Source organism: Phallusia mammillata, chromosome 3 (assembly GCF_965637545.1).
Source record: "Phallusia mammillata chromosome 3, kaPhaMamm4.hap1.1, whole genome shotgun sequence".
Taxonomy (NCBI): domain Eukaryota; kingdom Metazoa; phylum Chordata; class Ascidiacea; order Phlebobranchia; family Ascidiidae; genus Phallusia; species Phallusia mammillata.
Window position 1 is genome coordinate 5,386,831 of NC_137254.1, and position 17,465 is coordinate 5,404,295.

Genomic DNA, 17,465 nt, shown 5'->3' on the forward strand with positions numbered 1-17,465 from the left:
TATTCACTTGCGATTATCCGCAAACATCAACAAACAGTAGCTGAATGACTTGGCATTAGCTGTTGCCTAAACTAACGTTACGTTAATGACTGTGACGCATTGAAAAACTGACTAAGACATTGATTAGCATTTTTTGCATTATTGTATGACTAAAGTCATGTGTTTTTGTTTTTAATTCTAGTTTATGATATTAGTGGCATTAATAAGTATGCTGCAGACAGTGCACACTGTTTCGACCTATAAGGTCTCATCAGTGCAGCTGGTGACAAGATATATTGCCCAAATGGGCTAGTATAGCGACATTATAGCACTCCCATTTGTTAGAAGTAACCATCTGCAATCCATATCTTATCAAACCTTTTAAATGCCACAACTGGGCTAAAGCGGCGAGAAACTGTACAACTAACTCACCATATCTATGATGACTCTTGGCTTTGTGGCAACTTTATAAATTATGAAAACGGTATGTTTTGTGTGAATCGGTACAGAAAAGCAATCTGCTCTTTGTGTTAATTTAATTTTCCTGAAAAAAATACTAACAAAGCACTACCAATTAAAAATTTATATTACAACATGCCCAATGCATTATATTGACTTGCTATTCCTAATTGTGACCCATCCTCAAGCAGTTTTCTGCAAAGGCAGTGTAATATCACAGGCCTTACTGGCAAGTGACGACATGGTGCTAAATAAATATTTGGGTCCTGGAGCTATGTTAGTATTATTACTCTACTGTAAGTCCTTTGAAAATACTCTACTAAAATGTACTTCGTTTTAACAAACCGTACCTATTAGCTATTGTCCTTCTGCCTGAAAACAGGAAAAAGTTAGACCAACAGTATTATTTTTTCTTCCATGCTTTTGTCTTGATTCTAGGAATTTAAAGTTTAAAACTTGATTTATATCAAACTTCGATTCATTCGGACCAGTTCAAAACCCAAAAAATTGTCCGAATTAGGCGAAGATCCGGATTAACCGATTTCGATTAGTTTAAACCTTGCCACATTTCAATTCATTTGGACCTAACATTTTGCTTGAAGTAGATGAAGATCCCAATTAACTGAACCCTGTTTAACAAGGTTTACTTTATTTTAAATAAAAAATGTTTTACTGTATAATTATATTCAACTGTAATACAAAACATGCCTAGTTTGGAAATCGCATATGTGTTAAGTTAAGGAAGTTAGGAGTACCGTTTTAACCACTTGAGCCATTTAAAACACAACCCGCTGATTGTTCCACAAAACTTTGCTAAGATAGTTGTTTACAATGCTACGTCACACAGAGTATGATTCACTCAGTAATGATTCCAAGTCATTTGTTGTGAACATGGGTTCAATTAGGATCAAAAAATGTCATGCTTCTTGTTTATTTCAAAGCTATATCTTGATTTAAATATAAATCAACAGATTTTACACATGTTATAGTAAACCTCCGATAAACCATATTCAGTTAATCCGGATCTTTGCCTAATTCGGACAAAACTTGAGGTACAAATGATTTGTAATGTGATAAAGCTTTCACTAATCGACAGCGGTTAATCTGAATCTTCACCTAATCGGGAAAATTTTGTTGTTGTCCAAACAGATTTGCATAAGCCGAGCTTTACCATATGTCCGATTCTTAAGTTGTTTTTTGTAAGTTTTTTTCTGTAGTGCTGTTTTTTCTCCATTTGTTTGGTCAAGAAAAATGCTGCAAACCTATTTAATTTTAAATAGATCATATTTTTTAATTGATGCACATGGTAGTTCATTTCATTATGTTGATCTTCCTAAAGTTTGACTCTGGATGACCCAGCGGTTCACCCACAGGCCCCAAATTCATAAATTTGAAAAAAATAATGAATTTGTATCTTGGTAGGTCTCATGTGTTCAAAAAAGTTCCAGTTTTTGCTCTTTGTTGTTATTAGCTGGATTTTTTATACCAATTTGAAGCTTGTATTTTTTGCCCTATGTGGTGTTTTGTGTTTGATCAGATAGTATTTCTTATATTTTGTTCTGGTTAGAGTATTAGTAGTATTATATTAACACAAATGTTGCAGTGTGTTAAGCTTTGAATTTACTTGTGTGTTGACCAATGGGTTGGATTCTACTTTACAGTTTAACTTTAACACACACTTAGGCATTTTAGCCAATGTATTTAAAAGCATGTAGCAGACAGTAGAGGTCAAAAAAGTTAAGAAATGACACCAGTTTACATTCTACAAATCATTTGAAAAAAATCTTAAACCACAGTCCATATAGCATGACCACAATCATAAAATCAACCACAAATGGCACAACCACCACAAGCAAATAAAAAAGCCATAAGGAAATAAAAAAGCAACCCTGGTTGTGCAGTTATGAAAAGAATTTTCCCTTCTGGTTCATTGTCTTTTAGACTTGTCTCTGTGTGTGTGTGTGTTTGTGAAACCGAGAATCTATTTAACAAGGAAACATTGGTTTCAAAGGTGCAGAATCTATTAAACAACTTTCTTGTTATCGATGGTTCTGTTTCTATGCTGCTGTCCATTTTCGCATGATAATCATCACTATTATGGTTTCTATTTTTGTGCGTAGATGGATATTAGTCAACGGAGTAGCCTATTGTTCTATCTCTTCTCAACTGTTAGGCGTTGTTTCGTACTCGGCTAAGTGCCAACACAATCAAAATTTTACTTTCCTTCCTCATTTCAGTAAACGTTTTTCACGTTTTTTTAGACACTTTGAGCGTATGTACTATGATGGGTATATAGGACTGCTTTTTTGTGGATACCAAGGTCTGAAACTGAAACTGCACCACTGAAAAACTATTTTGGGCAGCCTGTGTGTCTAGGAAAAGCATACCACAATACATTGTTTATGCTTTTTTTTCTTGCTAGTAAAAATTCAAAAGTGTTGGTGGTTACAGCATGTTTTGCACAAAATTTAAACATTTAAATTTCTACACTTATTGCAAAGAAACAAAAAACGATACGTTTTTTCACCACAATTAAGTAAACCAAACATAACCTGGATTTTTTCTCATGTTACCTAATATTTTACCAAATTTGGGCATTTTTTATTTTTAGATATGTTTTTTTGTTGTCTGATACACTATGTTTGCACTTACACTTACACTTACCCCTTTTGGATAAGATGGTTTAAAACCCACTGCATCATTTAAAGCAATTTTGGATAGCCTGTGTGTTTACAAAAAATATATGTTTGTGATTTTATTTTTTACAACAATAGGGTAAAACCAAAAAAATATATTTTTTATAAAATTACAAAAAAATGTTTCAAAATTGGAAATTTGTTCGGTGTTTTTTCCTGAAACACTGTGTTTGTACCTACACCTGATGCTTTCATTATGTCCAAAAATAACCCTATTACATGTCACACCTGTCATTCAACCTTTTGTATGCAATCAGTGCCAAAAAAATCGCTTCGTAGATTCTTATTGCCAGGAAACCTTACCCTATGCATGCGTCAAACGTAGAACGTTTCCTCTCCTTTACACACATGGAGTGCTTAAAATAGTCGCATCATGATTTAAACACGGCTATGCTGAGTCGTGTGATGACATGCATGCTGCAGGTGTTTGCTGTTTTTGCAAAAAATTGCTACGTCCAGTTTTAATTATGCAAACCTGGCGCAATCAATTACAATGAACTTATGCATAGTTAAAAGGTATCACCTGTATTATTTTTTTTTAAAAGATTTTTGACATAGATGCAGTTATTAATAAATTATCTTTTAAACATTTGTAATATTTCAATGTCCTTTGTATCATACATTTAAAGATTGTTTTTTTCAGTAATAAATTTTCCTAAAAAAGTTAAATTATGACAACAATTTGTAGAATAAATATGGACACTTTTACATGGTGTACCTTCATCAATTAAAATTACATTTTTAAGCAATTTACAGTTCACATATCTTCATGAATTTATCTATGAAATAAATACATTTTGTGCGCTATTTTATTATTAAATTTTACAGAGTATTAAAACTGTAAAACTACGAAGTGTTTCATCTGTATGCTTGATGTAAGCTGCAGACAGAGCACACTGTTTTGACCTATAAAGTCTCATCAGTGCAGATTGTGACAAAACATTGGCTGTATTGGCTATTGTAGTCACATAACAGCACTCCAGTTTGTGGAGAGTAACAGGTTGAAAAGCCATGCCTTACCAATATTGTTCAAACTGGCCGTAAACCACAGAGTAAACCATTTGTCTTAATTTTCAAATCTTACCATTTATTCTTGACACGTTTGTCTAAATTTTACACCAAAAGACACACAATTTTTAATCTTTCGTAACTTCTGAAACATATGCAATGTTACAATTAAAACATTTTTATTTATTCGTTACTAAAACACAAAACATACAGACATTAATTGGCAATACAACAAAATACAAAAACTGTGTTTTTGTCAGACAGTATTGGGCTTGACACAAACAGTTTGACAGCAACTTTTGGAATGCGCTCAAAATAGCTTTTACAAAGTTGTGTGTTTTATTTATAGCATTGCCGGCAATCCCCGAGATCAACGTTGGTTGTCAATATGTTTACCCCCATTGTTCAACAAATCCTTAAGCACACAGTGGTAGGTATTGTGCAGTTTTATTAATTTTTGATACCTATACTACGCTTTGTTTGCCTTAGGGGTGCTTTAAAAGCGTTTTTGGCCTTTCTGATGATAAATTTATGACGTTTTTAGCTTTGCTTGCGTAATGTGCTAGTTACATGTACGACTTTTTACGCTTAAAGCGGGTTTCCTAACGAGCTTCGTGCTGTCACCCATAGCGCTAGTTACATGCACGACATTGTAAGTTTAAAGCGGATTTCCTAACTAGCTTCGTTCGCTCAACTATGTCGCTTGTTAATTGCACGACTTTGCACGCTTAAAGCGGGTTTTCAAACGAGCTTCGTGCAGTCAACCATAGCGCGTGTTACATGCACGACTTTGTACGCTTAAAGTGGGTTTCCTAACGAAGATTGTGCAGTCAACCATAGCGCTTGTTACGTAACGACTTTACACTTTCAAAACGGATTCCTAACGAGCTTCGTTCGCTCAACTATATCGCTTGTTAATTGCACGACTTAGCACGCTTAAAGCGGATTTCCTAACGAGCTTCGTGCAGTCAACCATAGCGCGTGTTACATGCACGACTTTGTACGCTTAAAGTGGGTTTCCTAACGAAGATTGTGCAGTCAACCATAGCGCTTGTTACGTAACGACTTTACACTTTCAAAACGGATTCCTAACGAGCTTCGTTCGCTCAACTATATCGCTTGTTAATTGCACGACTTAGCACGCTTAAAGCGGATTTCCTAACGAGCTTCGTGCAGTCAACCATAGCGCGTGTTACATGCACGACTTTGTACGCTTAAAGTGGGTTTCCTAACGAAGATTGTGCAGTCAACCATAGCGCTTGTTACGTAACGACTTTACACTTTCAAAACGGATTCCTAACGAGCTTCGTTCGCTCAACTATATCGCTTGTTAATTGCACGACTTAGCACGCTTAAAGCGGATTTCCTAACGAGCTTCGTGCAGTCAACCATAGCGCGTGTTACATGCACGACTTTGTACGCTTAAAGTGGGTTTCCTAACGAAGATTGTGCAGTCAACCATAGCGCTTGTTACGTAACGACTTTACACTTTCAAAACGGATTCCTAACGAGCTTCGTTCGCTCAACTATATCGCTTGTTAATTGCACGACTTAGCACGCTTAAAGCGGATTTCCTAACGAGCTTCGTGCAGTCAACCATAGCGCGTGTTACATGCACGACTTTGTACGCTTAAAGTGGGTTTCCTAACGAAGATTGTGCAGTCAACCATAGCGCTTGTTACGTAACGACTTTACACTTTCAAAACGGATTCCTAACGAGCTTCGTTCGCTCAACTATATCGCTTGTTAATTGCACGACTTAGCACGCTTAAAGCGGATTTCCTAACGAGCTTCGTGCAGTCAACCATAGCGCTTGTTACATACACGACTTTGTACTTCGAACTGTAAATATTCTTGCAAAAATCCTTAACCATCATTTACGAAAGAACATTTTCCAATTTCAGGATTTCGGAAAATCCACTTGGCTTCGTACATTCATAATGGAGTATATCCAGGCGCTGAACAGCCAGAACAACGGCTTAGATACAGTAAGAGCCTTTATTCAAACCATCCACGGACCACTAAGCCAATGCCCTCACCCGAGAATCCTCAACAGCCTAATTGCTGTGTGTTTATCCGCTGTGTATCAGTACTTTTCATGTGGAGACTATGAAACGTAAGTCTATTATTAGTTTTATTGTATTAGGTCTGTGGTTTTGTCTATACATCAATTTTTTGGTGTAGTGTTTCAAGTACTTGCTCAGATTTGTTGAAATATAAAAGCATGACGGCTATAAATGATAAGTGCACACTGTTTCGACCTATAAGGTCTCATATGTACAGCTGGTTGCAATACATAGGCCGCATTGGCTAGTGTAGCCATCCAACGACAGACTAAAAGTCAAATTTGTTCGATGCCACAACTGGGAATAACTCACAGAGGAAACTGGTTCATAATGGCCAGGCAACGGCCTTTTAGCACTTTTAGTACCAAATAGCACCGTTTTTTTCCAAATTGAAGTACCTAACTGATCTATATGCCGGCATATACGTAAATGAAACAAAAAACACATTCAGTTGAAATTTACCGGTGTGAAACTTTAAAATGTATTTTCCCTGCTCGTTGCTTTGTGGATACAGACTATAGTAAACCTTATGTCTATTGATTTAAGTGTATTAAAAAATCACTCCTACTTAAGGTTGGTAAAATATATACCATATACCTTAAAATCTTAAGGACTAATGGTTTTGAAGAATTTAAATCAGCGATAATTGAAGAATATAAGTTTACACAAAAATATTGGAACCATACTGAATGTATCCATCAAATATATATCCCTTACAATTATAAAGAATGGTGCGTAAATATGGCACAGTTCCTGTAGAATATATAGGAAAACCACTATTCCAGTTTAACAATGATTGTGTCCTATTTTTACTGATAACCAAATCGCATATGCACATGTGTGGGGACCCATTAGATTATGCTTGCAGAAACAATTATGTTGTAAAGTGCCAGGAAAAAGATAGGGACCCAATGAAACGTAGGTGCCAAATATATATCCATTATGAATATAGTAAATGGTATATGTGATACATCTTTAAATATGATGTAGTATATATAAACTGGCAAAATATGAGAAAACCACTATTCTAGTTGAAGAATATAAGTTTACGAACTATGGGACTGGCACAATTTGAAATCCTAAAATAGCTTGGCAAAGTACAGTTAGTGGCGTAAGACAGCCAGGCCTGCAGCCAAACAGTATAAAACAATCGCAAAGACGGAAATAGCTGTGCAGTGTATATTTTGTTTCGCTAATTTATAAGGAAGTAGCACAACTGCGTTGAAGCAGGTGACATGAGATACTTGGCACTTTTTTTGTTTGACGTAGGTTTCTTTCTCCAATTTGGTCAAGAAAGATTGGTTCAAATCTACACAGTATTGTACCTTATATGGCTTGATGGGTCTCCTTCTCTGAAGGGGACACATATTGTTTTTGTCTATATATTTTTTTTCGTCTAACGCGGATTTTTTCCCACGTTTTGGTCAAGAAAGAATGGTTCAAACTCTTTTTCAAATTTACACACATTATAGATATTGGTCTAAAGATGGTCCATGTGAATTTTGACCCCGTATGACCCAGAGATTCACCCACAGGCCCCCGAAACGTGAATTTTTTGAAACGCCTATACTTGCTAAAGTACTTCATTGAGGAGTTATATTTTTTTTCAAGAAGCGGGCTTGATTCGGGCCTGACTTTACATTATCTGTCAGTGCCTAGCTTAGTAGCTAGTTCCTGGATATAACCTAATGACCAATAGCCACAACGCGTCTTATTTTGGCCGTTGTCTGTTATTCTTTATGGCAGTGGTGGCCAAACTACGGCCCCCAGTCCTGTTTCATCCGGCCCGCCAAACACCTTGCCTGGTTTTTTTTCTAAGCACCATATTTACCACTGTGAACAAGCAGTGCAACAGCGCTGGCTGCTACTAGCAGTAGCTTGTGGCAAGCGTTGTTATTTTTAGAATAAATGCCCTTGCAGCGTTATTTTTAGAACAGTCTGCCACGAGTTTTACTCCAGACTTTGAAAGGCTTGTTCAAAATTGTGGACAGTTGCATTTATCTCATTGATATATAAACCTTTTATTAAATACAAGTGTAAACAAGATGGTGTTATTTATTGTTATTCTACTAGAATAATATACATTTTAATAAAGATGGCAACTAGTTACGACAAATTTTACGTAAATCTCATTAATCCGGCCCTCCAGTGGCAAGACAGTTGCAAATTTGGCCCTCTGGTAAAAAAGTTTGGCCACCCCTGCTTTATGGTGTAAATATTTGGTGTTATAGACCTGTCAATTAAACCAGAGTTGTATAGGGGTCTGGAATTCGAGCCCGAACCCGAATTGTTTTTATACATTGAAGCCCCCAAAAAGACCAAGACAACAAACACGATAGATAATAATAGACAATTTGTGTTAAACAAGGCGGTTTAGAGCTGTTTGGCATTAGGTCAGGTCCTGCAACTAGCTACTTACCTGGTTAAATGTATTCATAACAATACTGACACAGAGTCTAAGGTCAGGCCAGAATCAAGCCTGTTTTTTTTTAAAGAAACCAAAGCCCTAACCCGACCCCAAAAGCCCGGCCCAACTTACAACTTCGAATCAGACTGTCGGTACTAATCGAGCTTCTCAAAAACCATTCGGGTTCGGGCCGCTTAAGTAGTTTTGAATTGAATTGCCTCTTTATACATTGGTGATTAATGTTTGAATAGCACTTCAGTTTCAGCTGTAAAAGCATTAAAAACCCAGCCAAGAGAGTGTTTGCGGTAACGTTCGACGTTCGTTAACATAACCTAAGTAGTATATTTCGGCATTGCTTTAACCCAGTGGAAGCTTAATAGGTTAAATTAAATTGAATTTACCACCTTCCTAAGTCGATAATTCAAATAAACAATGATTGAACGGACTTGCAATAAAAACAGGCAGCTCGACTGCGGACTCATTGCGAGCATAACGCATTCAGGCGTTGCCCGCCCACCGAGGATAAAAATAAAACAACGGTTACAGCATAGATAGGTTCGTGCTTGGCGTAATTGAATCTTACGCAACGCTGTAAGAGCAAGGTTTTAAATTGGGATTACGTTTATCCCCAACTGATGAACAAAAGTTACAAAATTTTCGGTATAGGGGTTTATTGTGTTAAGAATCTAAAATTTCGTCTTTAAAAGAAACGAAGGAAAAACGTTTTGAAACTTTTGCCATAGAGTATCTGACTGAAATATTAAGCAGCAAAAATAAGGCTTACACCAATTCTAGCCTGTGGCGAGATTTATTTGAACTATCAATCTTTGTCTTTCCGTTTAACAAACGGAACCAGAGTTGTAACTCGGGCGGAGTTCGGGCTTAGGTTTCTTAAAAAAAAACGGGGTTGATTCGGGCCTGACTTTACGCTCTGTGGCAGTATTTATTTTGAACAAATCTAAACAGCTTTAAAACGCCTTGTTCACGACAAATTGTTTATTGTGTATGTTGTCTTGGTCTTTCCTGAGACTTTAAGCATAGGCCTGTCAATCACAATTTCGTGCCTATACGGGCTTCTCAAAAACGAATCGGGTTCGGGCCGGATTTCGGGGTTGTACTTTTGGAATCGGGCTGGGTTCTGGCTCCAATTTCAGGCCGGTTTTCAATTATGGACAGAACCACGCAAAGATGGCTGAACAATTCACAGGCCTGTAAACTTAATAGCCATTTTTGAAGTATTCATACCCGATGAAAACTATTTGAAACCAGTTTATGTGAGAAATGCATATTTGCCACACGGACATAAAAAGCGCTTTGGCAAATGCTTATGCGTTACAATTAATACATTTGGGAAAGACAGTTATTCCTATTTAGTGTGCACTGTATATATCTTCCATTAAATACACGACTTCAAGATAAATACAATCATTAAAATGACGTGAATGGTCGATTTGTTAAATTTTTAATCGTGGCTTGAAATAAATTTAACAAAAAATTCGTGTTACGTTAATCCATTGACGTAAATTCCTGCTCAAAACTGTCAAATTGTTTCCTATTTTATGTCAGATGATTATCTATCTGTCATGTCATGCAACTCTATTTTTACATGCCCTAGCAACAGACAGGGCAATGGTTAAAAAGAAACGTTGTAGAAAATAACGTTAGTCAATTTGTTTTACAAAATTAAAGTGAGTACCAATTATATCCCAATTGTAGTTTGTTTCACCCGTTTGGTCAAGAAAGAGTGATTAAAACTTTTTTAATTTACGCATGTGATAGATATATATATATCCAAATTTGATCCTTTTAATTTTTGACCCCGGATGACCCAGTGGTTCACCCACAAGCCCCCAAAACGTAAAATTTAATTTTTTGGAAACAGCTCGTTGTGAAAGCAGAAAGAACAATGAACTTTCTATATGAATACCTTTTGTACATCAATAACGGCATTTCTGAAACGTAACGAAGACGGCATTTCTGAAACGTCTTTTAGATGTATTCCGCGATTTTGAACTAACTTAGTATTTGCACAGATCTAGTTAAAAAAAACATTTTTTTGTTTAGGTTTAGGGGTTATTTTTTGGACTTAAATGTATTAAAAATAGGATGTATTTTTTACATTGTGCGCTATATATTAGTTGTTTAAAGTTTAATTTTACTACTAATCTTATAACGTTGAATCACAAGCTTAATAATTGTTTTAATAACACAGTAGAGAAAAAAATTAAACTATATATACACGCAAATCTAAAAAAACTTTTGTTTTTTTGTGTTGCAATAACCAAAATACAAAAGTTTAGAAAATATATTTAGAATTTAATTTAAACAAAATTTCGCTTTTTCTTTAAAAAAATACAAAAGTCTTAAATACAAATTCTTCATTTTCAGTGAAAAGCGGAAACACTTAAAAAAGAAAAGCGTGCACCGAAAGCCACCTCTGGCCGAAAAAAGCTTCGCCATTACTGAGAAAAATTTGCTCAACAACCAGAAACCTCCCATCGGTGATACTAAGAACATGAAAAATAGCTTGCAGGAGTCAATCAACAACAAACAAGCCAATCAAACACCTGATGTAAAACCCCTGAACACAGATCACCCTTTCAGAGGTACTTTATTTTATCTTTATGTTCTACTGCAGTGGTAGTCCACCTTTTTGGTTCTCAAAGTATGGGTCGCGACCCAAACATGGGTCGCGCAGGGTCAAAGAATGGGTCGCGCTATGGTGATTCAGTTCTGTCCAAACGAATTTTCTTAATGCAGTAGTAAAGTCACCTCACTCGACCACGTTGTACACTAAAATAAACCAATCATTACCAGATATAGACCTTCCAACTTTACTGTTACGCACATGGCGATTGTAACGTCATAGCACGGGAAATAATAGGACAAGTTAATCATGCGAAACTGAACGTGGAGATGTAACAGTTAGTATTTAAGGCTGAGTAAGTATTCGTACAAGAAAAAAATTTTAGATTTCAGATTTACTTTTATCAATGATCATGGTGCTGCAAAGCCGCAATGTGTGCTGTGTTATGCAGTGTTGTCGAACGAATCGACCTCGTTCAGCCTGCAGTCATCTTTACATGGCAAGACTCGTATGTAGCGACGACGTGGCCTCGAAATTGCGGCCCGTCTCGTTATCGAACAACACAGTTAATAGACCAATCACAGACCTTTCACTGAATACAAAGTATCAAGTGGTCTCCCGAATGAAAAATAGAGCCGTAAGATATTATGAAGGAAAAAAATCAGTGTCATCAATCACATTAAATAAATCAATTATTGTTTCATAGTACTGTGTTCTACAACTGGTTGTCTGTACTTTTTTCTATTTCATGCATATGAGAAAAAAAATAGATTTTGAGGCTTGGGTCGTGAGATGTTCATAAAAGTCAGATTTGGGTCGCGGTCAAAAAAGTTAGAACCACTGATATAAGACGTACATTGTTACATAATTATGTTACAGTGGGTCAGTTTTAGCACACTCTTTGACTTTACTATAGATGAGCCACTAACATTTAGACACTTTAATAAAACAGTTAAGTGTAGTAGTTTAATTCCGCAAAATCGTTGTAGTTTTCAGCACAATAGCATTTTTGCTGTTGAACGAATGACACTTTTTCCATTTGAATATGCCTTGAAAATGTACTATAGTACATTACATGACACTGGCAGTTTTTAAGGGGTAAATTACTATATTTGTTCTACAGTGATTAAAACGGGCTTGATTCGAGCATGACTTTATGGTCAATCTTATTTGTGCAGCTATTTCACCAACTTTTGGGCCTAATTAGGGCTTTGTCACACAAAAAAGTACTGGTTCTGACCGGGTTTTAAGCTTCATTTTGAAAGAAACGTGCTTGATTTTGAGCATAAATTGATGATCGAACTTTTTAGTGCCAAAATACACCTTTCGGGTCTTATGTAGGCTTTGTTACAAGACAATTTGGGTTTTCGCTATGTGTACTTGCGTACTGTAGACTCGTTGTGTTCTGAATTTGAGTCCCAATAACCTCCTATGCAGTTATGGTATACACATGTAACATAAGCGAGGGGCGAATTCCAAACACACATATACATAACATGTGCTCCTACTATAACTATTGTGAACAAGGCACTTCCATATTAGGTTGCAGCATTAAAACGTCCCACCTACACTATGTGTTCGTCAGTTGGGCAATAAATAATGCACGTAGGTTTATGATGTTCTTGTCTTGAGGCCCACGCGTAGCAAATAATGTTTTGGTATTGCACGGTCTAATAGTACGTCAAAAATGAAGGTTTTATTGCTACACTGAACAAAGTGGCTATTACGCCACAATACTAAGTGATTGTTACGTCACAGCACAAGAGTGTTATTACGTCACAATATAAAGTGATTGTTACGTCACAGCACAAGAGTGTTATTACGCCACAATACAAAGTGATTGTTACGTCACAGCACAAGAGTGTTATTACGTCACAATACAAAGTGATTGTTAAGTCAGAAAACAAAGTGTTAATTTCGTCACAATACACAGTTGTCATACGTCACAGCAAGAAAGTATTTACGTCATAAACAAAGTTGTTATTACGTCACAGTATACGGTGGTTATTACGTCACAAGCAAGGATGCTATTACGTCACTGTATGTACTGGTTATTACGTCACAAAACAAAGTGCTTATACGTCAAAAACAAAGTTGTTATTACGTCACAATATATAATAGTTATTACGTCACAATACAAAGTGTTTATTACGTCACAAAATCTTGGTCATAGCGTCACAACGCAAAGTGAATATATACGTTACAAAAACAGCACGTTACAAACAGTGTTTTTAGTTAGCCAGTTTCTGAAGCCAGCATTTAACGTTCATAGCCTCTTGTAAACGAAACTGCATGTCCTCAAAGGAAGTTCGTATACAGGAAGTGCTCATGATTCTAGAAACCTTCGTTACGTTTCGGTTGATACTAACGCCTTTATGAGTCATGTAGACGTGTTGTTTGGCGTTTAATCACCAATGGACTGCTCTGAACAATGCTTTCGGTTCTATAAGCACTATTGTTTTCCTAAAGTGTACATTTTTGTGTGCGCCTGATATGCTAAAGTCTCTTGCCATCCGTAGTCCTATGATAAAACACAAAAAAGGGATATTGTTAAAAAGTCGGCTAAAAAAATCAAAATTGGGTCATTTTTTTGTCAATTTATCGCATACAACAGGTAATTCAGTTTCAAGGCGTAATACTGCTTTGTATAAGAAATTTGATATAGGTCTTGGAATTCAACCTTGACGCAAATTAACTTTAAGTAGTTAATACTATTTTACTAGCGTTTGAACAATATATAGTCATATTGTGCAGCAAAAACTGATTTAATTCAGTTACTTTATTACCTTCAAATATGTTTAGTTTTGCACAATTTGCGTAACTGTTTAAAGACGATTTATTTGTAATGGCAAACTACCATATGTAACGCTATAGTTAATACTATTTTACTAGCGTTGTAACAATACATATGTAAGTAGGTCAGACAAAAATGACTGATTTAATTTAGTTACTTAATAAAGTTCAAATATGTTCAGTTTTGCACAGTTTGCGTAACTGTTTTGAAACGAAACGTTTTACTTGCAATGGTAAACTACGATATGATATGTAACACTATGCACACTGATTTAGAAAGTAGATTAAGCTTTAAAATAATACAGTCAAAGGGCTTTTATGTCTAGTGGATTAATTTTCATTCCATACGTTTCAACAATCGCTGTTGTCATTATCAAATCTGTTAAAATTTGGCGCAAAAAAACATGTATTCACTACACAAGCTTACTGGTTTTATTTTCAACCAAACCGCAATGCTAGTTAGAAAATGAAACCTTAAAACGCACTATGTTCCTATGAGTATAGCATTCAATATTTATCCATTAAAATATGCGCTAACACCAAAAAGACATGACAAAATCCTGTTTTGCACACAGAAATTGCTATAAAGCCGGGATTCGTGATTGAATGACATCATTGACCTGATGTATCACCACTAGATTTGGTACATGACGCAAATAGATTTACTAATAAAATACTAATTACTAAATAACCAGTACGCCCAACCCGATAAAACCGCCCGAACGACCTTCTAGGCGCGTACGTCACAAATTATGACGTCAATGATGTCACGTTTTGGCTGCCTGCCAAGTCGAAGGCATACTGGGCATAGTTAACTGGCACGGTGGCTGGGTTTCAAAATATATCGTAGCGGATGTTTAAGGCATCAATCATCTGACTGATTCGGTTTAGTGTACGTGTTATATACTATCGGTATCTAGTAGCGGTGTTTTGTTTTGTAAGCATTTTGTAATGGGGGGCAGCTACAGTGACCTACTGCTACGTTTTGTTTTTCCCTTTTGGTCAAGAAAGAGTCGTTTAAATGAATTAAAATTTTCACTCATTATAGATATGCGTTTAAATTTTCGAACTGTTTATTTTTACCCCTAATTTACCCATAGGTTCCCCCCTCCCCCTAGATAAAAGCAAAAGACAAAATTTGAATCTTCGTTCTGGTGTACTTTTTTACCTAAAATGTGATATATTTTCGTTGGGTGCCCTAAATAAGTCAAAACCTAGCTGCTTACCTCGTTAAATCAGTTGTATTTTTATTACCTAATGCATTGTTTTAAAAATTACACCTAGTTGCAGCGAAAAGTTTCCAAGATGGGATTAGAACCAAATGACCTTGTGAACTACTAACAAAAAATAATTTGGCGTAAAAAATAAAATAATCAAAAATATTTTTGCACAGTTCAACCATTTTTTAACCTATTCAACCTAATGCTAACACTATGGTTACTTTTAGACCTGTGAGGCTATCCACCGAATTTCACAGAAAATGCCAGGATGCAGGTTTACATGTACATTGTTGTCACAAACGACAGTATAGTGCACCAACCCAGTGTATGTGTCATAACCTTTAGGCCAGACACAAATTATTTTTTGTAAACATGTACCAACAGTCAAATTTTAACACCACTAAAATGTACAAATGTCCAAAGTTCTGCGCCAAGCGTTTAAAATCCTTTCCGATCTGGGATTAGAACCAGCAACCTTGCGGTTGCAAGTCAGTTGCACTACAGCTACTGGAGGTGTCGGCAACCTTTTAGGCGACGCGTGCCAATTTACTTGTTATATCCATGTGTTATTGACCTCGCGTGCCAAGGTTTTTCTAAATAATAGTGGTTCGTGCCAGCGGATATCAATAATATAGAGATAACAGAGCGTTTTGTACATGTAAGGCTGAATTTTGAAAGTAAGGCATAATAAAAACTGAAAGCAAGCACTTAAAAAGGTTAAATTGGTACTGTAATATAAACACGCAAATCGGTTGGCGTGCCATAAAAAAACACCTCGCGTGCCAACCTTGGCATGCATGTCAGGGGCCGACCCCTGAGCTACTGGTTCATTTTAGAACCCGAGATGGGATTAGAACCACTAACAAAACGATCTCAAAGCGGTTGCACTGACCACTGGGTTATCTTAAGGGTCTAGCTTGGGATTAGAACAACCGACTTTACGATTGCAAGGCGGTTACGCTAACCACTTGGTCATATTAGAGGCCGAGCTGGGATAAGAACCGCCAACCTTACGATTGCAAGACAGTTGGACTAACCACTGACTATCATAAGGCCTAGCTGGGATTAGAACCGCCAACCTTACGATTGCAAGGCGGTTACGCTCACCACTAGGCCGTCTTAAAAGCGGAACTAGGACTAGAGCCACCAACCTTACGATTGCAAGGCATTTGCACTAACTACTGGGTCGTCTAAGGCCGAGCTGGGGTTCGAATCACCGACTATACGATTGTAAGGCAGTTGCACTAACCATTGAATCATTTTAGAGACCACGCCGAGATTAGAACCGCTAGCCTTCCAATTACAAGGCGGTTGTACCAACTTCTGGGCCAATTTGCTAGCTAAACTGGGATTCGAACCTCCAAACTCGTATTCAGCCATTTTCATCTGTATTTTTTGTCATTTTTAGGAGACGTGAATCTGAAAGAATTTCATGATGAGAAAAAACCTCTAAATTCGGAACAAATTGAGGAACACACTGAAATTAGTGAAGAAGATTTTGCCTCGGTGAAACTCTTTACTGAAGTTCTCATCGAAATGTAAGTCTTCAAGTTGACTGTACGAAGCTCGTTTGAAAATTCACTTTAGGCGTGCAGAGTCCTGCAGGTAACAAGCGTCATTGTTGACTGCACGAATCTCGTCAGAAAACCCGCTTTAAGCGTGCAAAGTCGTTCGTGTAACAAGCGCCATGGTTAACTGTATGAAGTATGTCAGGAAACCCACTTAGCGTCCACACTCGTGTATGTAACACGCTAAATGCTTGACTGCCTTAAGCTCATCAGAAAACTCGCTTTAAGCTTGCAAAGCCGTTCCTGTAACAAGCGCTATAGTTGACTGCACGAAGCTCCTTAGGAAACGCCTCAAGTCGTGCATGCAATAACCGTTAAATGGTTGACTGCACGAAGTGCGTTAGGAAACATACTTTAAGCTTGCAAGGTCATGCATGTATCAAGCGCAATGGTTGACTGCACGAAGTGCGTTAGGAAACATACTTTAAGCTTGCAAGGTCATGCATGTATCAAGCGCAATGGTTGACTGCACGAAGTGCGTTAGGAAACATACTTTAAGCTTGCAAGGTCATGCATGTATCAAGCGCAATGGTTGACTGCACGAAACTCGTTAGTAAACCTAGTTAAAGCATGCAAAGTCGTTCATGTAACAAGCGCTATGGTTGACTGTACGAAGCTCGTTAGGAAACCTAGTTAAAGCATGCAAAGCCGTGCATGTAACAAGCGCTATGGTTGACTGCAC

At 36.9% G+C, this 17,465-nt stretch overlaps 1 protein-coding gene across 1 annotated transcript in view; it reads left to right on the forward strand.

Annotated features, from left to right (window-relative positions):
• The window catches only part of LOC145218280 (C-Maf-inducing protein-like), a 38,593-nt gene that overhangs the window by 12,623 nt on the left and 8,505 nt on the right, over positions 1 to 17,465 (forward strand). Inside the window, exons 9-12 of the mRNA XM_080085689.1 lie at positions 4,492 to 4,572; positions 6,047 to 6,258; positions 11,004 to 11,221; positions 16,624 to 16,753. Coding sequence (XP_079941815.1) covers positions 4,492 to 4,572; positions 6,047 to 6,258; positions 11,004 to 11,221; positions 16,624 to 16,753 — 641 coding nt within the window. The remainder of the gene's footprint in view (positions 1 to 4,491; positions 4,573 to 6,046; positions 6,259 to 11,003; positions 11,222 to 16,623; positions 16,754 to 17,465) is intronic.